This window comes from Diabrotica undecimpunctata, chromosome 4 (assembly GCF_040954645.1).
Source record: "Diabrotica undecimpunctata isolate CICGRU chromosome 4, icDiaUnde3, whole genome shotgun sequence".
Classification (NCBI taxonomy): Eukaryota; Metazoa; Arthropoda; class Insecta; order Coleoptera; family Chrysomelidae; genus Diabrotica; species Diabrotica undecimpunctata.
Window position 1 is genome coordinate 30,882,567 of NC_092806.1, and position 25,216 is coordinate 30,907,782.

Below are 25,216 nucleotides of genomic sequence, written 5' to 3' on the forward strand. Positions count from 1 at the left end.
ACAAAGAATAAAATAAATTAAAGTATGACTTTTCTGTTTTGCACCACAAAAGCACATTTTGCATGAAAGGATTATTCCTAGATTGTGGTTTTAGGGTACTTTTTAGTGAAATTAAGAAAACATTATGAATAATAATTATACATTATTAAAGGAAAATGTACGAAATTGGCAACGTTACAATAACTGTCATTTTGGAACAAAATCCACACAAGCAATCCATAGACTAAAAACACAGAATAATAAAACAATTGTTATTTATTCTGTGATATAAGAATTAATTCATAATTAATTCGCCAACACTTCATCAAGACAAAAAGTGTCTACCCTCGAGGTAAACTGGGTAAAATGTCAAGGACATAGCCCAAAAAAAGAATAATAATAAAAGAAGAAGAACCAGAACCAGAAGAAGTTATGATAGTAAATCCTAAATCTAACCTCTAATTTTTGCATGGTTAAAGAATCTGTGGGATAAATTAAACCATGAAAATTAGAAAAAGTAATTTACAGTCAGGTAATTCAAATCATTTTGACGTAGAAGATGGAATGGACAATTATGAAGAACCCAAACAATGGTATGAAGAGGTATGTAAATATCAAAATTTTAATGTGGAATCTATTTAATATTCTTAATCTGTAGATACAAGAAGATCCAAAAAGCTTTTCTAAAAGTACTGAACAAGTTCTGATAGAGCTTAAAGATGAAGCTAAAAAATGTCACGATTCGGAGGTGTTACATTATAATAATAGTAAGTACATGCGGGTTTATTTATCTAGATGTACCTTAAAATTAAGAAGTGTCTTACATGTTTTTTCATGTTCAATATATCACAGCCAGTAGGTGAAGTTTTAGAGAACAGTTGTATTAATGAATTATTATGTAGGTGGTGTTATTAATATTTAAAAAAAACCCTAAAGCTAATGCACAAAAAATTAAAAAACAAATAAGTAAAATTCTATTTGAATTGTTTGAAATGTTTGGGTTTATTTCGTTTAAGATACATAGAGATTGTGGGTAAGATTCAATATCTTGGGTTGTTTTATGACATAATATTAAGCAGTAACACAAGAAATCCCATCTCCAACTAGTTATATTCAGATTTAAACATAATGTGCAATATTTTGTATGGCCTATATAAAAACTTTAATTTATTCAACATAAATAGACAATATGGAAAAACTTTAGAAATTACATAATACAAAAGTTAAAGAGAATAACTCACTATAAATGTTGCACAACATTTCGTTTTGTATATGTTGTAGGTTTCCTGGTGCTTGGGTATAAGGTACCCGCCTACAAAACTAGCATAGGCTCCCTTCAGTTTTTTAAGATTTAATTATTTTTATTCAATTTTTTGGCAAGTGTAGAAAACATAGTATTTAACTGAATAAAACAATAATAACTTTTAAACCTCAATATTATGATTGTGCAGTAATGTGAAACTGTAATGTAATAAAAGTACAGTATATACCAAATATAATTTTATGTTAATTGTTAAAATACAACTCTAAAAACTCAATAAAAAATATGTTTTTTTGTTTTAGAAAACTCTAAAACCAATTCTGATTTTCAATGGATGAAAACAGTGATGTCTAAGGGTACACTATCAGACAAAATAGCTGCTCATACAGTAATGATACAGGACAATCCAGTTGCTTGCTTAGATACTATAAGAAATCTTGTTGGTATGGTAAAAGTGGGAAAGAAAAAAGAATGTACAACTGTTATGGGTATGTTAATTAACTTTTGAATGTACATTTGAATAGAATTCCATTTTACAAGTTTGTAATCATCTAAAATGAGTGTTTCTAGATGCATATTTTTCAGATTAATTTTATTTTAACAAAATCAATTTGTTTTTATTTTAGAAACATTAACTGAATTATTCCTGTCTAACCTTTTAATACCCAATAGAAAGCTGAAAGCTTTCCACCAAAGACCACTTTCAGCTCTAAATGAACTCTCATCAGGCAATGCAGTTAGCAGGAGAAAAATCTTAAGCTATTGGTATTTTGAAGATCAACTGAAAGAAGTATATGCCACTTTTGTTATGGCATTGAATACTGTAGCTCATGATACTGTGGATAGTAATAAGGACAAAGCAGTTACAGCTTTGTATAAGTTGTTAGTTGACAATTCAGAGCAAGAAAAGGTAAGCATTGAGGATATTCAAGAGAATAACCACTATTTGTAAGCAAACAAATTATGTCTATGTATCTAAATTTGTCCTTGAATTGATTGTTTTACTTATTTCTTTAGTTTTTCTTAATTGTTTCATTTCCTGTTGTGTTGAAATGTTTTCTTTGTTTTTTGAATGTCCATAATTTCTAGTCACACTTTATAGAGGTGAGAAACACACGAAAGACAAGATAAAACAACAAAAAAAAAAGAAAAGAGAAAAGAATAATTGTTCATAAAAAAAATGGGCGCCTGTGTCTAGATATTTGAATTCCAAAAAAACAGAAATGAGATGCTCATGATATAAAAGAAAGACTAATATGAATGTCAAAATGAAATGAAAATATTAGTGATATATGGGGAGATTTAAATAAATCTTACACAGGTGTAAGCAAAGCACAAATAACAAAAAAAAATGGTAAAATTCACTATATAAAAAAGTATATTTAAAATAGCAAATATCATATAAATCCAAGTATGTATACTACAATCATAAAAAGTCTTCACTTACTGTAGGTCCTCTCTGTAACAGATTAACTCTATATTGAAATAAACATTAAAACAAATTAGCAAAGTAGATGGTCGAAATTATGGCAGTACTCTAAAAGGGATTATTTAGAATATTCTAAATAAATATTTAATGGTTAGTCTTCAAACTTAGGTGGCAAATAGCAGTAATCACTTTGTGGCTTATTTAAAAGAGATTATCAAGGGTGATTGAAAATAAGTATTAACAGGATTTTATATTAATGCAGGAATTATAATTTATGTATATTAATATTCCTTGGGAAGTGTGGAAGTCATTAGGAGAGACAGGGACAAATTGGTTAACAGGTCTGTTTAATAGAATTGTGGAAGTTGGACAACTGCCAGATGAATGGAGATGCAGTTTATTCATACCTTTCTACAAAAACAAGGGAGATGTATAACAATGTAAACCATAAAACCACTTAGTCACACCATTAAAATATGTGAAAGAGTAATTGATAGACAGATATGTGAAGGAACCAAAATATCCCATAATCAGATTGGCTTTATGCAAGGTAAATCAACAACAGACGCAATTTTCATTATAAGGTAGTTGGTAGTTGATGGAAAAATACAAGAATAAAGAAACAAATACTCATATAGTATTCATTGATCTTGAGAGAGCATATGATAGAGTTCATGTAGAGATTCTTTGGTGGGCACTCAATAAGAAAGGAGATCCTGGTGAATATGTAAAGATTGTGAGAGACATGTATGAGGGAGTTACAACTAGTGTTAGGACAGATGTGGGAGAGACTAATAAATTTCATATGAAAGTAGGATTGCACCAAGGCTTGGTGCTTAGTCCTTATTTATTCTCATTAGTTCTGGATCAAATAACATCGAAACTACAAGGTAATATTCTGTGGTTCTTAATGTATGCTGATGATGTAGTGTTGGTAGGAAATAGTGAAAGCGACTTAGAACAAAAACTGGAGTTGTGGAGACAAGCTCTTAAGGAAAAAGGTTTAAAACTTAGTAGGACAAAAACAGAGTATTTGGAATGTTCATTTAAAGATGGAGTTAGTACAAATAGAATGATATATTTGAATGGTGAAATGATTGTGAAAAGTAATAGTTTTAAGTACCAAAGTACCTAGGATCAGTTTTACTGAGTAGTGGGGGCATGATGTGGAAGGAAGCGAGTGGTGTGTAACAGAAAAATTCCAATGAAGATAAAGGGAAAATACTATTAAACAGCCATAAGACCTGTACAGAACTGAATGTTAAGCAGTTAAAAATAAAGAGGAACAACAAATGCATGTGGTGGAAATGAGAATGCTTAGATGGATGAGTGAAGTGACAAAAAGGATAAAAAATTGGGATTTAAAGGGTAGTTATATTGATATGACCCAAGATAGAAACTTATGGAGAAAAGTAATTTGGGAAGCCGACCCCACATAGGGATAAAGGCAAAGAGAATGATGATATTAATACAAGAAACTTGCAAGGTACTCATAATGTGCTACCGTGGGAAATATTTAGGAAAGAAATAAATTACTCTAGGTACTGGGTGTTTTACAAAATTTGCTAAAATAAATAGAAAATAGAGAAACTGTAATGGGCCTACATTTTATGTACATAAAAACACTAAAATTACCTTTAAATTAATAAAAAAAAAATCACAAAGTGTTATAAGATTTTCAATTCTTCTATAAATCTTAAACATCTTTCTCCTCTTTGTTATAAGATTATTTTTATTTATTTTTTTTAGAATCTTCTAACCTACATTATAAATAAACTTGGTGACCCATCTCAGAAGATAGCATCCAAAGTGATTTATTGTTTGACACAGTTATTATACAAACATGTGAACATGCAATTAGTAGTTTTGAATGAAATTGAAAAGCTGTTGTTTAGGCCAAACATTTCTACCAGAGCACAATACTACAGTTTATGCTTTTTGTCCCAGTTTCATTTAAGTCATGAAACCAGCCACATAGCAAGAAAGCTAATTGAAGTGTATTTTTCATTTTTTAAAGCTTGTGTAAAGACTGTAAGTATAAATATTTTTATAATAAACATGTATGGTTTCAATAAAATATCAAATATTTTAAAAAAGTTAATTTTACTTTAAAAATATTTAGACAGATAACTTTAAAAACATGTTTTTTGTTGACAAAATGACAATTTTAAAATTATTTGGTATTGTAGTTAATGCCATCAGTATCGTAAACATTTGAAAATTTTATTAATTTTGTACGATTTATTACTCTTTAAATTATGTCAGTTAAAATTAATTATTTTAGGGTGATATAGACAGCAGGATGATGTCGGCTCTTCTCATGGGTTTAAACAGAGCGTATCCATATGCAAAATTGGAGTATGATAAAGTCCAGGAGCATATAGATACAATGTATAGACTTGTGCACATGGCAAATTTTAATATTAGTTTACATACCCTTACATTATTATATCAGGTTTCTGATACTGGTACTGGTGTAACAGATAGGTAAGAAGTTTATATTAATATCTTAATACATGTTATTAATATCTTTAAATAATATTTAGTAATTATAATTTTGACAATTTCATCTCTATGGAATGGGAACTTTAGTAATTCTCTCTTTATATGAAAACGAGACAAATTACATTATCCAGCCTAAAATTAAAAAGAATAATAAAAAAATTACTGTATAGAACCATAGAAAAAAAATTTAAGGTCATGACATCACTTATTTCCCTGGTTCGGTAGTAGCGTCAATTATTTAAAGTTTGATTATTTAATAATTTAATTGTTAACGAATATTATTTCTTTATAAGTTTAAAATTAAATAGCTAGTCTCAAATCAGTGTGAATTGCAAAATTGGTATTGCTAATGATGGTTTAAACACATACAACGAGAGAAAGGATATTTTTTTATGATGCAATAATAATGACACTTAAAACCTATCTGCAACTAGATATTTAATTAAGATTTAAACATATGTATTTTTGATCCATACAATTTTCAAAAAATATATCTTCAAACTTCCTTCACAGACCACTATTATCACTGCAGAACTTAATGCAATATATCAAGCCCACAAATACTTAAACAATTACAATATTCCAAAAGACTTATCCCCACAGACTCCCACATCCAATTGAAAATAAAATTAAATCAGAGCTTCTACTTGCACAGGAAACAGATAAACAGATAAAATTTGTATGAATTCCTTCTCACATTGCTACTGAAGGTTATGAGGAATCAGATAAAAGTGTGAATCTGTACCAAGTGACTTATAATCGTGGTTCAAATCGAAATTCTTGTGTCTATGGGAGCGCGAGTGGTTTCAATCATAATCCAAACTTTGAACAATCAAAAATGATATAACACCTTGTTAGTCGACTTCGTCTAGAACACACAAGGCTGACACACTCTTACCACTTTTCACACAACTTTCAAGTTTCTGGGTTAACCGCTAGGGGGCGTAAGCTGTGAAGAAAAATTTGAAACCCAGTTTTTTGTGAAATATGCACAATTATACCAAGTGTTAAATAAGAAAACTAGAAAGAGGCCTAAATTCCTCACAAAGTTGTTCAAGTACTTTTTTTTATTTTTTCAAATAAAGGGTGGGGGAGAGTGGGAAAGTATTTGTGGATAAATACCTATAACTTTGGTTTGGATCAACCGATTTTAACGAAATTAGTGTCATTAGAAAGAGGGTGGATGATTTAATTTACATCTACTATAAAACAATTGTATTTAGTTTTAATTGTCATGGCTAGAGGGTACTTTCGAATAGAAAAAATTAAAATTTGTTTTTGTTCAAAATGTTTATTGGAAACACCTATTGATTGTAAATTATAATGGAACTGGATTAAATTCCTAACAAAATGGCGCAAACGGCAAGTTGATAGCTGTTGTCGAACTCGAGATATGAATAAAAACGCATAAACAAGTAAGTATTGTATTGACTCACCCTGTATTATAAATTAAATTAAAAAATAAGTCAGTAGGTACTACTACTGTACTACACAGTTATTAATATTGGCTATGAGTATGTGTGTTTGGTTGTATAGTAATTTCCAGCCACTTCTAGTCTGTCAAAAAGTAACTAACTTCGCAAAAAAATAATTACTAAATTCACTTGACAGTTCGGACTGGGAATAGCGAACCGACTATACAATATCACAGTTAGGATTCAAAACTTGAAATTACTTGTAATATAAACTCAATATTAAAACGTTTTAAAAAATGAGACTAAAAACCTTACATACTAAAAAAACAAACATCATATAACAAGAACAAAATTCAACAATCCCACTATACATATCACAAAACAAGAGAACTTTTTAACTGAGTTAAAATTATATTGAAAATATCAAAATCGCGAAAATTTAATAGACACATGTATCTATACAATGGGTTGTGAATACCGTAGGTTGTTCTGTGGAAAGGAATATTGAAAACATTGTGGTAACGTAGAGCTTGATGGGAACATTAAACTTAATCTGGCTTAACAGGTTTGAACACTCAATAAATCCATGTATGATCTTATATATAAATACAGCTCCTGACATCACGACGGTTCTAGAGTAAGTGTTTATACGGGGTGTTCGATACGGGAATAATCATGAATTTCAATAGCAGTGTGGATGTGGTAAGCACAATATCTCAAAAATTTATGCTGGACTCTTTCTTTGGTATCAATATTGTTCTGAAAATAGTTTTACCAAATAACTGAACAGTATTACAAAATAAATCTAACTAAACAACAATACACTAATCTTGTTGAATTAATGGAGAAATACTTGCAATTCCTAGTAACGAAGCCAAAAAGTTTAGATGCCTTTATTAAAATAGAGTTTATGTGGTCACAGAAAGTAAGCTTCTCATCGAAAATAACACCCAAATCCCGAATAGAAGAAACATAATTTAGTGGCTGATTCTTAATAGTATAGCTTGTTTCAATTCGATTGACTTTACAGGAAAAACTTATAAAACAACATTTTTTTACATTTAAGTGGAGTTTGTTCTGATTGCACCAATTTTGTAGTCAGTCTAGGTCATCTTGTAGCAAGGCTTGATCTTTTAAGCTATCTATAACTTTCCAAAATTTCAAGTCATCTGCCAACATTAGACATTTGCTATTTAGGAAACAGGAAGTGATGTCGTTAACGAAGTTAATAAAAAGAAGTGGAGAAGTGTGGCTTCCTTGAGGAACTCCAGATGTTACTGTGATACTGTCAGACAGATGACAACCTATCTTGACTCTTTGACTTCTCCCAGATGTACAGTTTTTAATCCATTCAACAAACCTGACATGAAAGCCTACATTTATTAATTTGCCCAAAAGTATTTGGTGATCTACACGATCAAATGCTTTGGAAAAATCTGTGTATATTGCATCTAGCTGTTTACGGTCTTCCATATGAGATAATATATCAGATTGATAGCAAACCCAGTTTGTTGCAGATGATTTTTTGCTATAAAAACCATGTTGTGATTGAGATATTAAGCCTTTACATAATCACACAGTTGCTTTGCTATAAGACTGTCGAAGAGTTCAGGGATTGCAGATTGTATACAAATGCTACGATAATTTTCAATATTGTCTTTCTGACCATTTTTAAATATAGGAACAACATAACTTTTTTTCCATGAAGAAGGAAACTCAGACGTTTCCAGAGATCTATTAAACAATATAACAAATGTTATTACAAGGGTATAGACACAGTTTTTTAATAAAAAATTAGGCACTCCATCTGGACCAGCAGTAAGCTTATTTGAAATTGGTCATTAAAATAATGATTATGATCTAGAAAGTGAAGTGCGTACGTAAAATCTATTTTTCTATTATTGGAAGCCGTTTTGTGTTCTGCTATACGTTTGTTAAAAGTTCTACCAGTTTGACCGATATAGGTTTTTACACTGTAACCACTGTTTAAGTGATAAAAAAGAAAAGAATAACACCAGCTTTCAGAACAAATAACAACTTAAGCAAATATGTTAAGAACAACAAAACCCAAAGGAAAACTCAGTTAAACAGTGTAAAAACATATCGGTCAAACTGGTAGAACTTTTAACAAACGTATATCAGAACATAAAGCGGCTTCCAATAATAGAAAAACAGATTCTATGTACGCACTTCACCTTCTAGGTCATAATCATTCTTTTAATGACTTTCAAATTCTTCATATTCAAAATAAAGGCCTTAAGCTTTCTTTATTAGAATCTACGGAAATTAATATATTAAAAATTATTATTCTGAATGATTAACTTCAGTTTTTAACAAAAATACATCACTTAAGAAAGACACTTTACCGAAACAGCTGTAGTGATAATAAATTATTATATATTTTGTGGAAGCGTTGAAAACAAAAGTTTTCAGTGTTTTATTGATAGATAAAATGAATTTCCATCAAGTAACTGTTGAAACCATCACTTATTTAAATGTTAATATTTTTAGATTTTATGGAGCACTATATAGAAAACTACTCGATCCAAGTCTACTAACTACCACTCATCGAGCAATGCTCTTGAGTTTAATATACAAAGCCTTATTAAAGGACAAAGAAGTCAACAGAATAAAAATGTTCGTGAAGCGACTTTTGCAGGTACGTTTATTTCAGCTAAGGGTAATAAAATTCGTGTTGTTCATTTGGACAATCATTGTGTCAAAATATTTCCAAACAGAGTGAACAGACTATAAATTTTCTATTTAAAAGGCCTTTAAAAATAAAAAATGTAGAACATTTTATATACTTTCTAAACCTAGTATATTATCGGTGATGTGACAATACCTACTATCTACACTTTTGTACGAAAAATGAGCAATTTGATGCATTCTCTCTAAAATTTAATTGCGCATGTCACAGCAATATCTCCTAACTCGAAAAAAGTATTAACAGCGAATATTCCGCCTAAAACGATACCTCCTATCTCATTGCATGTGAACAGCTGACATAACCTCCTAGCTCCATAGTTACATATTGAGTGTTCATGTGATTCCGCCTAGTGAATCTTTAAAACGAAACCAGCTGAATAATTTTATTGTGTTTTGTCTAATACTAATACTACTAAAAAACTTGTAAGTACAACTTATTCAATCAATATATCAATGTATTTATCAGAAAGCTCAATCTAAAACCGATATCAACCGAATTCATTCATGTATGGCATATTCTATTATTACACTTTTCTGCACGCATTTTCTTTTAAATACATGTATCCTGTGTCCAGAGCTACCAGGATTCTTCAACTACGACAACTACTGACAGAAAATGAAGTAAAAAAAAATTGAGAAAACATAACAGACTCAAGAGTTTTTGATTAATCTTTAATTGAACAAATGCCTGTGGTTATTTATGAATAACCAAGTATATTTTGACATAATACCGAAAGAGATGAAAGAAAATTGGAACCCACCTGTGTCTTTAAACTATGTGAAAAATCAACCAAGAGAAACTGCAGACAGTTCATAGAAGAAATGAGGATGGCCATTTTCAATTCCTTTTGGGACAAGCTAAATTGAGACCAATGGAAAATTTATGTTTGTTCGCATGTCGAAAGATATTATGTAGCTAGGTCAACGACAGAAGGAGACTCAAGCAGGAAAGAGGGCACTCTATGTTACCCATTAACCAATGCAAAATTGGGTAAAATAATCGAAATGCGCAATTCAACCTGAAACTGAGTACTGAAATACTGAGAAATTTTTTGAAAAAGGTCATTCCCAAATGGAAGAGATTCAGTCCACAGTTGTATTGAAAGTAAGCTCAAAAATAGAAAAATTTATTTACCAAGTGATTTTCTAAGCGACTGAAGAAGCAAGATTGAATCCAACACCATATAAATGTAAACAATAATTAGAATATAATTTTTTTGACAATTATTCTTATTCTTTGGAGGAGCATAAGTGCTACAAATCTATAAGACCTGGTAGATCAACGGCATATCCTTAAGTGAACGATATAAAAGTCATGAATTATAGTCCTGAGGGAATCATTCAGGTGAAGCTTGATATGGATAATCCTTGGCTCAATCTACCTTGTAGATTGAAAACAATGGCCCCCATAAACCATTATCCAAAGATTTATAGTGAAAAGTTGAAATTAACAGAGAAGAAATTAATGCACTTACAAGAACTAAAAAATGTTATTTCTAAGGATTGTTATGCTTATTATGACTTACTTCCTTATGACGACAATTAAGAATATTATGTCATTTTTTGCATTTGTATTGAAACATGTTTTTTTTATTATTTGACTAATATTCTTTCCAATTTCAATTAAACAAATTCTTTCAGCCAATGTCTTCCATTTCATCAGCTTTGAACCAAAATATCCATGCAATATCTCTTATCTGTAAAAAATGTGCTGACAATACCTCCTAACTACAATAAATTAATTTCAAAATTTTCGATTGATTTTTTCTGGACTTACATATATTTTTATATGAATTTACTACAAAACAAGTCAAAAAAATACATGAAAACAGGAGGTGAAAGGAAAAAATATTTTTCGTCTCTCCTACAACCTGCAAAATCATGTTACAGCAGATAGGAGGTACTGTCACATCACTTACGATATATGGTAAGCGTTCTAATTCCAATTTTATTTACAGATAGCTCTTTTTACCCAACCTTGTTTTTCATGTGGAATATTATTCTTAGTATCTCAGCTAATGAATAAGAAAAAAGACCTTCGGGCACTGACATTAAAACAGAGTGCACCTATCAGTTTCGACGACGATGACGACGAAGAAAAATATCTAGACGTGAAGGAAGAAAATGAAGAGGTTCCAGAAATTAAACAGGAAGTTGACGATGAGGAATTTAAAAAATTGGAGGTAATTTCATTAGGCATTATTTATCTTATAAATATAAGCTCTTTATTATGTTTTTTAAGTCCAAACACAATTAAAATATTTTCAATTTTGCCATTGTGATTAATGGTCAGAATATATTAATTGACAAGGATAACCTTATATCTACAGTGTGTGGCGCAACAAGTTTTGATTAAAAGTAATGGCGGATACTGTTATGTTAAAAATCTGAAATTACGGAGCTGTATGTTTTGGATGATGCTTACTTGAAATATAATGTCCTAAATGTGACACTTCCAGTTATACTAGAAGTAGACGTCAACTTTGTTATTTTAAATAGAACCTAATATTTTTTATTTTATTTTCACATTCTATATACAATTTTAGAGAAAATTTGTTCCCAATGTCCTATACCACAAATGAAGTATTTTTGAGATATTTAAATTTTTTAAAAATTTTGAAAAAAGTCCGTTAAGAGCGAAGACTCAAAATTTGGAGTATATTTTTTAAATGCATTCATTTATTTCCTGAGAAAACTAATAAGTATTTTTGAAAAATTTAAACGCAGCATGAAAGAATACATTATTGCCGAGAGCCGAAAGTCCCTGAAAACTTCTATAATGTTTATTTTAATAAGTTACAGGGGTGACCAAGAAGAGAAAATTTGGTGTGACTTTTAATTTTAAATATCTCATTCAAAAAACTTTTCGTTTATTCTAAGGGACTTTCGGTTCTCGGTAATAATGTAATCTTTCATTCTGCGTTTAAATTTTTCAAAAATATTTATTAGTTTTTTCAGGATTTGAAAAAGATGAGCCGAATCCTTAGGACATAAATCTTTTGCTGAAATTGGACATTTAATTTCGACAATAATATTATTACCTGAGTCCATCAGGTGCTGCAGCTAAAAAAGGATATTCCTGATGAACATACATTTCTGATGGGCAAATATCTAACGCAAGCATTTCGATTAATTCTTGTACTGCTATGGATGATTCTTTTTCTATTCCACAGGTTGTGAATTTATTTCCTTTAAAAGCATTTCAAATAATATCTTTGGCAACCCTTCTTTTGTCGGTTGTTACCTTTAATTTACAAATTCGGCCAAAATTCGAGGCTGTCAGACGTTTCCTTCTTTCTGAATACCATTCACTTGAATTCCGTTGAGTTATTGTGTTCTTGAATAATTTAATACATTCATCATTAATCTTACAAAGTTCGAAGAAATTTTTGTTTAATTTTTTCTATTTGTGAACCATAATCTTCATCTGGAGCATGGTTTTTGTTATATATTTTTTTATTTTTGCAAATTTTTGTAATATAATTTTCTTTGCAATTTATTTTTTTTTTGTATATACACCAGGACTTCTTCCTGTTATGCTTTTGTGAAGGCAATTTATTTTTTTTTTGTAAATACACCAGGACTTCTTCCTGTTGTCATTTTGTGAAGGGCTTGGTGATAATGACCTTTAGAATTGTACGACAAAGCAGCAGCGTGGCATCTCATTTCATAGGACCCCCGAGAGCTATAATTTATTCTTTTACCTCCTTGAAACTTTGTGTTACATTATTATATTGTTCAGCATAATTGTTACTCATATTTTTTATAAGACTATTTGCATGGAATTTTAATCTTGCTGCACATAAGCTAATATCTTTTAAGAGGCTGCATTCTTTCATTGGTATTGTATAATCTGTTTCTGATGATTTTCTGTGACAAAAATAATCTGCGCAATTCTGTTTTCCAACTACATGAAGATGGCTATTCGATATATCATTTTTCAAAAACTTTATTTTTAAGTCACTTGGTTTATCTGACTGTTGATGGTATTCAGTTACTTTTGTAACAGCAGTTCTTAATCTTAAAATGTTATTTTTTAAAAGCTTTCGTAAGAAAATTGGTACCAGTTTTCTATCGGAACTATATCGTTTTGTTGATAATTTAATCTTGTACAATGGTTTCTTAGGAGGTGGTTACGACATTCAATTTTCTCAACCACATTATTACCATAATGGGGGTTATGATGTATCATTTACGTAAATAATTACATACTAGTGTAAAATTCAGAAAACGTACATCAGATTACAGTTCTCAAAACATAATGTGTAAAAACGGTATGATGTATCATGCCCTGCGTTGCTATGTGTAAAATGACCAAGCCACAGCAAAAAATTACATAAAACGTTATTTTCGGTTCTGTCATATCCTGAAGATCTGTCAGATAATTCAAATTAACCTAACTTTTGGCTTCTTGTTTGTTTTTGAAAAAATGGATTTTGTAAATTTGTTATTACTCAATGAATTGAATGATGTGGCAGAAAGAAATTATGTAAATGTAGAGCAACTTCAGTTACGGGACACCAGTAACCCATTTGAAATAGATAACCAGCTCTAACTAAATTGCAATAGAATTAAAGGTTCTCTCCCTACTTAATTTTGTAGGAAATGAAAGTTACCAAAAATGTACTGGTAACAACCTGTTATTTTCAATGGAACAAAGTACATTTAGTAAAGTATTAACAGAAAAGCTGCAGGGATAGTGGAACACTTTGTGCCAAAATGGTGAAAAAGATGAAGTACAGCCTGTAGTTCTCATAGAAATGATTCTAACGGAGGCAAATCAAAACAATGGTTGGGTGTTGGAAGCACAGAGAGTAAGAAGTGTTATTGCTGCAAACTTTGTGTAGTGAAACAAAAACTTATTAATATATTCATAATTTATTTATTTCACAATGATAAATAGTGATATAGTTTTATAATCAAATATAGTTTAGTAATATAATTTTACAATTTAGTGATATTTCATCATTTTATAATATATATGATAGAGTTTTATAATCTAGTATAGTTTAGTGATATAAATGTTAATATAATTAAAAACAAACAATCTACAACATATTACTAAGTGGCTCAAAATTTTTTTTAAACTGTTTAGATAATACGAAGATATTATATTGCTGCACACTGTATTATAACATAATAAATTAAAAATGTTTATATATTGTTAAAAACAAAAACATAAATCATGTATGTTACAATTAATTATAAAAATGACACAACACTAACAAAATAAAAATATATTACAACCTGGCTCGAAAAGTTTTGAAAGCCCTTAGAGAATATAAAGAAGTGTTATCGCTGCAAATGTTATGTTATAAAATATTTAAATAAAAATGTTTATCCTCAGTTTATTTTATAATTATATGATTTATATTTATAAAAACTTTGTGTTATAAAATTGTTAAATAAAAATGTTTAAAAACATAAAACCCGTATGTTACAATTAATTGCAAAAAGTTCAAAATAAACAAATTTAAAATATATTAAAAAGTAGTCCAAAATTTGTTAAAACCCTTGGAAAATTAAAACATACAAGTAAAGAATATAATTTCAAAAATTAACGCAAACCTATGATATACCACAAAGTAAACCTAAAATATACTACTACAAAGAACAAGGTTTGTAGCACAAGCATTACAACTTTGGGTTGTATAGAACCTGACATAAAATTCATTACGGTAGCATACCTTACATGGATAGAGCAGAGCATTTTATCAGGCAAGAGGTAGGTGCAACAGTTGGAAAGGTTTTTAACAGAAGAGGGCTGATGGGACAATAAACCAGAAGAAAACCAAGACTTAGGTATCAAGACAATTTAGACGATGATTTAAAATCTATTGGAGTTAGAATGTACAGAAGAGTTGGTAGACACAGGGGTGAATGGAGGATTGTCCTAAAGAATTATTTGCACAAGAACAGAGTTTTACATTATAGCCTTGTTAAAGCTGGAAACATATATTCCTGTGTTGCATTGATGTTGACTAATGATAATGGTAAAACAAACTAAAATATATTACAAAATGGTCCAAATGTGCTCATAACCCTTAGAGAATATGAAGAAGTATTATTGCTGCAAACTTCGGTGTTGTAAAATAAGAAAAAACAAGTTGTTAAATTAAAGTGTTTATAATTAGTATATTTCATAATGATATGTAGGTATTTATGTTACAATTACTTACAACATCAAAAAGAATAACACAAAGATCAAGACAAAACAAAAAATCTGAAACATATTACAAACTGGCTAAAAAATTTTGAGTTATAAAATTGTTAAATAAAAATGTTTATATTCAGTTTATTCCATAATTGAGATATAATTTTATAAAGGATATGTTTATAGAATTTTAAATAAAACTATTGCATTTTTAATTTTTACAGGTTGACTTCCTTTTTCTTCTGAAAAATATTATACACCATAATAAACATAAGACATCAATAATTAATCTTTACTTTTAAACTCCAATGTATTTACAATCTGAGGCTCCCCAAGATGAATCTTTGAAATGAGTTGCAAAATCTTCCACTCATTGAACACCTAAAAATTTAGCATTTATTAAATTTGATAGTAACATAAATTAATCTTCTTACATGTCTTCATTGTTTTCCTGTTTTTTAGGGCCACCATCTACTGTATTTACCATGATAACAAATTCCTCTCACAATTGGGCTACTTTCTTAGCCTTCCTTGACTATTTTGCCAGAAAGCACTATTTATTTTTATGAAATCTAACATCATTTACAATTGTTTCCTGGTTGTTTTCTTTTTAATTGAAGCCATTAGTTTATTTTATTATAATTATAAAAAAATAGTAACTTGTTTCCACAAATTACATACAATAACATAACCTAACTAAGAGCGAAAACGGCACCTAATTTTAGACAGCTTAAAAATTACATTTACATATAGATAAATTACATATCAAGGTAGGCAACCCGTTATACGTAGTTCTTACATCATACCGATTTGAAAATTTTTACATAAATGTGTTAAAATCGGAGTTTACAGCATGTAATTATTTCACATAAACGATACATCATAGCCCTCATTGGGGGCTATGATGTATCATTTACGTAAATAATTACATACTAGTGTAAAATTCAGAAAACGAACATCAGATTACAGTTCTCAAAACATAATGTGTAAAAACGGTATGATGTATCATGCCCTGCGTTGCTATGCGTAAAATGACCAAGCCACAGCAGAAAATTACATAAAACGTTATTTTCGGTTCTGTCATATCCTGAAGATGTCAGATAATTCAAATTAACCTAACTTTTGACTTCTTGTTTGTTTTTAAAAAAATGGATTTTGTAAATTTGTTATTACTCAATGAATTGAATGATGTGGCAGAAAGAAATTATGTAAATGTAGAGCAACTTCAGTTACGGGACACCAGTAACCCATTTGAAATAGATAACCAACTCTAACTAAATTGCAATAGAATTAAAGGTTCTCTCCCTACTTAATTTTGTAGGAAATGAAAGTTACCAAAAATGTACTGGTAACAACCTGTTATTTTCAATGGAACAAAGTACATTTAGTAAAGTATTAACAGAAATAGCTGCAAGGATAGTGGAACACTTTGTGCCAAAATGGTGAAAAAGATGAAGTACAGCGTAGTTCTCATAGAAATGATTCCAAAGGAGGCATATCAAAACAATGGTTGGGTGTTGGAAGCACAGAGAATAAGAAGTGTTATTGCTGCAAACTTTGTGTAGTGAAACAAAAACTTATTAATATTTTCATAATTTATTTATTTCACAATGATAAATTAATAGTGATATAGTTTTATAATCAAATATAGTTTAGTAATATAATTTTACAATTTAGTGATATTTCATCATCTTATAATATATATGATAAAGTTTTATAATCTAGTATAGTTTAGTGATATAAATGTTAATATTTCAATTAATTACAAAAAGCTCAAAACAAACAATCTAAAACATATTACTCAGTGGCTCAAAATTTTTTTAAACTGTTTAGATAATACGAAGATATTATATTGCTGCACACTGTATTATAACATATTAAATTAAAAATGTTTATATATTGTTAAAAACAAATACAATAAATCATGTATGTTACAATTAATTACAAAAATGACACAACACTAACAAAATAAAAATATATTACAACCTGGCTCAAAAGTTTTGAAAACCTTAGAGAATATAAAGAAGTGTTATCGCTGCAAATGTTGTTATAAAATATTTAAATAAAAATGTTTATCCTCAGTTTATTTTATAATTATATGATTTATATTTATACAAACTTTGTTTTATAAAATTGTTAAATAAAAATGTTTAAAAACATAAAACCCGTATGTTACAATTAATTGCAAAAAGTTCAAAATAAACAAATTTAAAATATATTAAAAAGTAGTCCAAAATTTGTTAAAACCCTTGGAAAATTAAAACATACAAGTGAAAAATACAATTTCAAAAATTAACGCAAACCTAAAATATACCACAAAGTAAACCTACAAATACACCTAAAATATACTACTACAAAGAACAAGGTTTGTAGCACAAACATTACAACTTTGGGTTGTATAGAACCTGACATAAAATTCATTAAGGTAGCATACCTTACATGGATAGAGCAGAGCATTTCATCAGGCAAGAGGTAGATGCAACAGTCGGAAAGGTTTTTAACAGAAGAGGAAGAAGGATTGATGGGACAATAAACCAGAAGAAAACCAAGACTTAGGTATCAAGACAATTTAGACGATGATTTAAAATCTATTGGAGTTAGAATGTACAGAAGAGTTGGTAGACACAGGGGTGAATGGAGGATTGTCCTAAAGAATTATTTGCACAAGCACAGAGTTTTACATTATAGCCTTGTTAAAGCTGGAAACATATATTCCTGTGTTGCATTGATGTTGACTAATGATAATGGTAAAACAAACTAAAATATATTACAAAATGGTCCAAATGTGCTCATAACCCTTAGAGAATATGAAGAAGTATTATTGCTGCAAATTTCGGTGTTGTAAGATAAAAAAAAACAAATAAATAAAAGTGTTTATAATTAGTATATTTCATAATGATATGTAGGTATTTATGTTACAATTAGTTACAAAATCAAAAAGAATAACACAAAGATCAAGACAAAACAAAAATCTGAAACATATTACAAAGTGGCTAAAAAATTTTGAGTTATAAAATTGTTAAATAAAAATGTTTGTATTCAGTTTATTCCATAATTGAGATATAATTTTATAAAGGATATGTTTATAGAATTTTAAATAAAACTATTGCATTTTTAATTTTTACAGGTTGACTTCCTTTTCCTTCTAAAAAATATTATACACCATAATAAACATAATACATCAATAATTAATCTTTACTTTTAAACTCCAATGTATTTATAATCTGGGGCTCCCCAAGATGAATCTTTGAAATGAGTTGCAAAATCTTCCACTCATTGAACACCTAAAAATTTAGCATTTATTAAATTTGATAGTAACAGAAATTAATCTTCTTACATGTCTTCATTGTTCTCCTGTTTTTTAGGGCCACCATCTACTGTATTTACCATGATAGCAAATTCCTCTCACAATAATTGGGCTACTTTCTTAGCCTTCCTTGACTATTTTGCCAGTAAGCACTATTTATTTTTATGAAGTCTAACATCACTTACAATTGTTTCCTGGTTGTTTTCTTTTTAATTGAAGCCATTAGTTTATTTTATTATAATTATAAAAAAATAGTAACTTGTTTCCACAAATTACATACAATAACATAACCTAACTAAAAGCGAAAACGGCACCTAATTTTAGACAGCTTAAAAATTACATTTACATATAGATAAATTACATATCAAGGTAGGCAACCCGTTATACGTAGTTCTTACATCATACCGATTTGAAAATTTTTACATAAATGTGTTAAAATCGGAGTTTACAGCATGTAATTATTTCACATAAACGATACAGCATAGCCCTCATTGTCTATTTTCAAAAAATTTTTGATGAATACTACTATCTCCATCGGCTATTAAAAATTTGTAAGTAATTCCATGCATGTACCTACTACATTTACATTATTTGACTTTCCGTTGCAGTTGAAGCTTTTGTCCAATTTTTATAACATACGTGTTCTTTATCTTCTCTGTATAATTTACAGTAGGAACAGTATTTGTTCCTAACACCAAGGTAAGGAATCTTTTGAGTTCTGTAACCAATAATGGCTGCAGCTCCAGAATTGGCGTTATAATTTGTTTTGTATGATCTCTTCTCCAAGAGCGGTCCACAACATTCCTCTGTTGTAAACTAACTTATCCAGTTTACTGGTTTACAGTCGATTCCATCTATTCAGTTTTTCCCGAATTATCACATTTCTTGCCGATCTATTTTCGTTACAGATAATATTTGTCCCGTCCATTTTTGTTTTAGTGTTACTACTCACTCATTGCATCTTGCACACTTGCTAAATTTAGGATATACTTTTCTTAATGTATTATACTTTTTCATGTATTTTCATTTAAATCTATTCTTTATTTCAGCAAAATCAATCAACCCCTTTAATAAATACAATGGTCGAAACCATCGAAATCAAAGAAGAGGACGATATAAAACCAGATGTTGAGATCCTCAACGCTTCCCTAAATAATTCAGCTGGCTGGTACCACTGTAAAAACACAGTTAAAAAAGAAAAAGGTGCCGTGATAAAATACAATCCTTTGGCCAGAAATCCCTTATATGGTGGTGGAGAGTTTTGCGCTTACACAGAATTGTACAATCTCAAAAATCATTTCCATCCCACTGTTGCCCTCTTTGCCACCAATATTATTAATGGCGAAACAGTTACATACAACGGTGATCCGTTGAATGATTTTACTTTGATAAGATTTTTGGAGAGATTTGTCTTTAAAAATCCGAAGAAAGTATCCGAAACGTCCGGAAGAGATTCAACGTTTGGAAAACGGAAGTTATATAGACCCAAAGGAGTCAAAGCGATGTCGGTCAAGACTGCTAGTTATGCTAAAGAAAGTTCTGCAAATATTCCTGTGGATGAACTATTTGTGCATACGTAAGTATAACCATTATATTTCTTTGTTAAATTAGATCATCTAGTTCAAAAATTGCTCGATTTAGATTATTCCGAAAGATTACAATTAAACCTAAAGCTAAGATTAATACTGCTATAAGAATTATTATTAAACTTAACAGGCTTCCGGGTTGAACCGCGTCGATTATCACTGCGCCGAGCTTTCGACATACTCTTTGATGTCTTCTTCAGGGCTCCCGAGGTCTTAGTTTTCTGAGCACCCAGACACTGCTACACTGATCACTAATCAATGCATTACTGCTACTGGAAACAGCGGACGCTTCATTTATACCGTTGATGGAGACGTGGTTTGGGTGGAGGTTGGCGCGAACATTTTTGACGGCAGGATTTTGATTAAAGGGACGAGCGGACGATATTTTCTTTGTGAGAAGGTAACCGGATGCCGTCATTTCTATGGCTTCTCGGATATTTCTTGGTTTATAGAAGCGGATGTGGGCTGTAGTTCTGGAATTTTCAAAACCAATTTTGCGACCTGTATGAAGATGGTGTTGACCTAGTGCTGAAATTGAATTGGAAGTACGAACAGAAATGGAATGTTCATAAATCCTCTTTTGGATTCTACGATTTGTTTGGCCTATATAAGATCGGGGACAGTCTGCACAAGAAATTTCATAAACTCCGTGTTGTTCATATGGAATGTTGTCTTTGATTGATCGGGGAAGAGATAAAAGTTTTTGTTGGGGACGGGGGGTAACTATTGTCTATTTCTCTTAATTTAAGAATTTTTCGATTTTGTCAGTGACACCTTAAGGAAGAAAAGCTTTTGTATGATGAGGGTCTGAGTCTTTGGGTTAAGATTGCGTGGTAGATTGGTTTGCTGATTTTAAAGCATCTCTGTGGTGGAACTAAATGACGAATGTATCGTCAATATACCGTAGCAACTACCACGTCGACTACCACAGGTTATAGATAGAGAACTGGTAAATGTTGTTTTAGAAAATTTGTGTAAAACATGTAGCAATATCTTAATAGAAAATCAATGACCTGGCTGAAGGGTAAAGGGGCTTTCAACATTTTATACTATTCGACTGCTCATTCTTCACTTGTATACAAGCATTGTATATCTAAAATTTTTTTTTTCAAAATAATTTCATGCATTCTTAGAAACCGTTTACAAAATACTTTATTGAAAAAAAAGTATATTATTATATGATATAGATGTGAAACATCCCGTGATGGTCAAAATATTTCTTTTTCTTTCTTGACAAAACCCTATTACCAAATATTAAATACATTTTTACAGATATCTCCAACAAAGATATCAAGAAAGAGGCGAAACTGAACGAGACGATAGCGATTTGGAATCTGTACAAAGTGATGAATTTGAAGAAATGTTGGACAAACTATCTGGGCGCAAAGACGGGGCAGAAGAAGATGAGGAAGATGTCGATTATCTAAACGAAATAGGAGAAAACCTAAGGCAAAAAGATAGTAAAAAGAAAAGTAAGTAAACTCTGATGTTTCATTTCACCACTTTGAAATTGGACTTCTCAATTTAATAAAGTCCTTAATAATTATTGATCTCTAAACGTACCATTAATTTCAGAGAAACAAAAGAGCGAGGATGATGAAGAAGACAGTGACGATATACCAGAAGAGGATGATGACGATATGGACGATTTTGATGATGAAGAATTTGATAATGGGGACGAAGATCTAGATATGGATGATGATGACAAAGGTTATTTATTGTGTTACTTATAACTACATATATTTATTAACAATTTTATTTTATTTTGTTTAATTTAAATTTTATTTTATATTTTAGAGTTACTAGGAGATCTAAGTGACGAGGAAGATGATGAGGCCATAGATTTTTCAGATGACGAAGAAAAACCTGGTAAACATAAATTCAAAAAGTTCGCAAAGAAGAAGGGCGATATTATGTCAAACTTCGCTTCTGCTGAAGAATTTGCTACACTTCTCGAAGATGAGGGCAATTCCAAATTCAAACCTGGAGGGTCTAATGCATTTGCAAATAAGGATAACGCGAGTAAGAACAATTTTATACATATTTTATTAATATTTACATGATATACTCGGTCCGGCAAGTCTTTCAAATTCTGCAAGTCTATAAATTCATTATTAATTAATCAAATTGTTTAAGTCAAATGTATATCATCTATGTCAGAATTAGAATGCGTAAAATTAATTAAAGATTAGAATATTGATTAAAGCTTATTAATAGAGCTAGAGGATATTATTCTCGTTATCAGTTTATAGATATGTACTTAACCCACGAAATTGATCACTGATGTAATTGTTAGTCGTTATAATAATTCTTTTTGAAAAATTATTCAATTTCAATGCATCAAAATAAAACTTCTTTTCGCTCACAGCTCTTCTATTCTACTTTGCCAGCTAATCCTTCTTCTGTCTCTTCTTTTACCGCGATCTCTTTCGTTCACTTTTTTAAACAAACTATACATCTGGTTTACCAAGGTGTACCATCTGGTGTACCTCGGTACATGGTACATTTAAAGTCATGTTCGACTGTTATAGTTTGGGACTGCTTTTCGGTACTGCCAACTGTTATAAGGAAGACGTTGTCAAGTCCAGTTTTCAAGCGTATTCGATCACTCTTTTGTGTTGTTACCTTTGGTATGAGACAGAATAGATCTCTGGATCTCAGTGTATTGAATGTTGAAGTTTTGAATGTTGTTATGATTTACTTTACTTATTTCCTATCCTTTTTAATTTTTCTGATAAACCTTTTATTTATTAGATTGTCATCTTTAAACACTTTTTGTTTCATTTCTAGATTGCTTATGGTGTTTTGTTGCTTCCTTTCTTCAATCTTTTGAAATTACTTGTTTATAAATGACAAGGGTTAATATTTTTTTGGTAAAACCTTTGTTATTCAATTTTTTTCCGAAATGACGGGTGCTTTGTGCTCTATCGTTTATGTTGTGTTTTGAGTCATCATCATCATCATCATCCAGCCTTCATTTATTACGTCCACTGCTGGACATTGGCCTCCCTTAAACTCCTCAATTCTTTGCGATTTTGTGTTCTTTGTTGCCAATTTTTGGTGATACGCATGATGTCGTCTTCGACATGTCTACGCATGATGTGGTCTTCCTCTACTACGTTTGTCTGCTCTTGGCCTTCAATTTGTGATTTTACTTGTCCATCGTGAGTCGTGCATTCTCGATACATGGCCTGCGCAGTTCCATTTTAGTTCCGCTATACGTTCCACGACATCAGCAATACTCGTCTTTCTTTGCAGATCTTCTTTTCTTATTCGGTCCCGCAACGTTACTCCCAGCATAGACCCTTCCATTCGTTTCTGTGCCACTCTCAATTTCGAAGCCGTAGTCTTGGTTAGAGTCATAGTTTCCGCCCCATAGATCATGACCGCTAATACGCATTGGTCAAATACTTTTGGCCGTAAGTGTGTCTCGCAGTTTTCCAAAGGCTGCCCACGCTAAAGTAATTCGTCTTTAGATTTCGCATGTTTGGTTATCTCTGCTGATTCTTATTTCATGACCCAAATACGTATATTTCTTCATCAGTTCTACCACTTTGTCTTGAATAGTTAAATGGTTATTGGGGACCATATTTGTCAGAAGACGCATTTCCTGGCTTCAAAATTTACGAAAGTGGTATAACACGACTACCACTGAACTGTTCCGCGCTGCAATAAATAAAGTAAAGATAGCCGTGATGATCGCCAACATCCGGAACGGATAGGCACTTTAAGAAGAAGATATTTGTCATAAACTTAGTTTTGGTCAAGTTCATTCTGAGTCCCATCTTCGAACATGCAAAGTCCAATTCATTTAACATATCTGTGGCTTCTCCTAAATTATCTGAAATAAGGACAATGTCATTTGCGAAATGGAGATGGTTAAGCTTTTCGTCGTCTATTATTACTGCTCTGTGGTCCCAATTTACCATCTTAAATGCATACTCTAATGCCGTTGTGAATAATTTCGGTGACAATGTATCTCCTTGCCTTATCCCACGTTTTATTTTTATTGGTCGGGTTTTATCGTGTATCTTAACAGTCATAGTGGCATTTTTGTAAATATTGTAAATAAGTTCACTATACCTATGGTCAATCCTGCTGTCATTCATTGCTTCTGTAAGGCTGTCTATTTCGATCGTGTCGAACGCTTTATGAAAATGTATGAAAGCGAGGACAAGAGGTTTCTTGTATTCTATAGATTTTTCAATGAGTGTCTTTATTTTGATCTGAATCCTACCTGCTCTCTCGGTTGGTAGAAATTTGTTTTTCTCCAATCTTGATGTCACTAACCTAGTGAAGAACTTATATATGTGGTTCAACAGGCTAATAGGTCTATAATTTTCTAGGTCCGTTCTATCTCCTTTTTTATGCAAAAGTATGGTTATAGCATTGTTCCATTCTTTGGAACTGAAATGTAGATGTCTTTGGATCCAAACACCTGCGACAGGGAGAAGTATGCTTTGTTAGCAAGCATTATTCTTTTCCGTATTCCCTTCTCCGCGATGCTGTTGTTCGTTAGTTTATCATTTTTTCTTTTTTATTTATTCTTGTTTTAATTTTTTTTATTAATTTTAGACATGAAGCAACTGGCGTGGGAAGAAAACAGAAATAGGTGGTTAAATAACTTTAATCGGACCATGGGAGGAGGAAAAGGAAAAAAGTTTAATAAATCCAATAGCAACAATAAAAATTTTAGCAAAAAACGAAGTAATCATAATAAAGGTGGTAATCAAAATAAGAAAATAAAAAGATAAGAGGGACAACAAACACGTAATATGTATAAGTGTTGGATTAGGTTTAGTGTTGATTTTACAATGTTATTTGTTACTTTATATGTAATACATTTATTAAATAATATACTATACATAGCA

The 25,216-nt window shown here is 30.6% G+C and overlaps 1 protein-coding gene across 1 annotated transcript; it reads left to right on the plus strand.

Moving 5' to 3' along the window:
* The first annotated feature begins 401 nt into the window (after window positions 1-401).
* Window positions 402-25,216, plus strand: Noc1 (Nucleolar complex protein 1). The gene is made up of 13 exons (XM_072529275.1): window positions 402-582; window positions 638-746; window positions 1,543-1,728; window positions 1,867-2,150; window positions 4,419-4,700; window positions 4,954-5,156; window positions 9,101-9,248; window positions 11,257-11,481; window positions 19,809-20,335; window positions 21,618-21,817; window positions 21,921-22,055; window positions 22,143-22,367; window positions 24,921-25,216. Exons 1-13 carry the CDS (start codon window positions 481-483, stop codon window positions 25,097-25,099), a joined length of 2,805 nt encoding a protein of 934 aa, XP_072385376.1. The 5' UTR covers window positions 402-480; the 3' UTR covers window positions 25,100-25,216.

Bases quoted from the DNA above. Each gene is read 5' to 3' on its own strand.
- Noc1 (XM_072529275.1), top strand. From the start codon at position 481: ATGAAAATTAGAAAAAGTAATTTACAGTCAGGTAATTCAAATCATTTT. The intron at 747-1,542 runs GTAAGTACATGC...TTTTTGTTTTAG, and splicing joins GGTGTTACATTATAATAATA to AAAACTCTAAAACCAATTCT. The intron at 22,056-22,142 runs GTTATTTATTGT...TTTATATTTTAG, and splicing joins TATGGATGATGATGACAAAG to AGTTACTAGGAGATCTAAGT.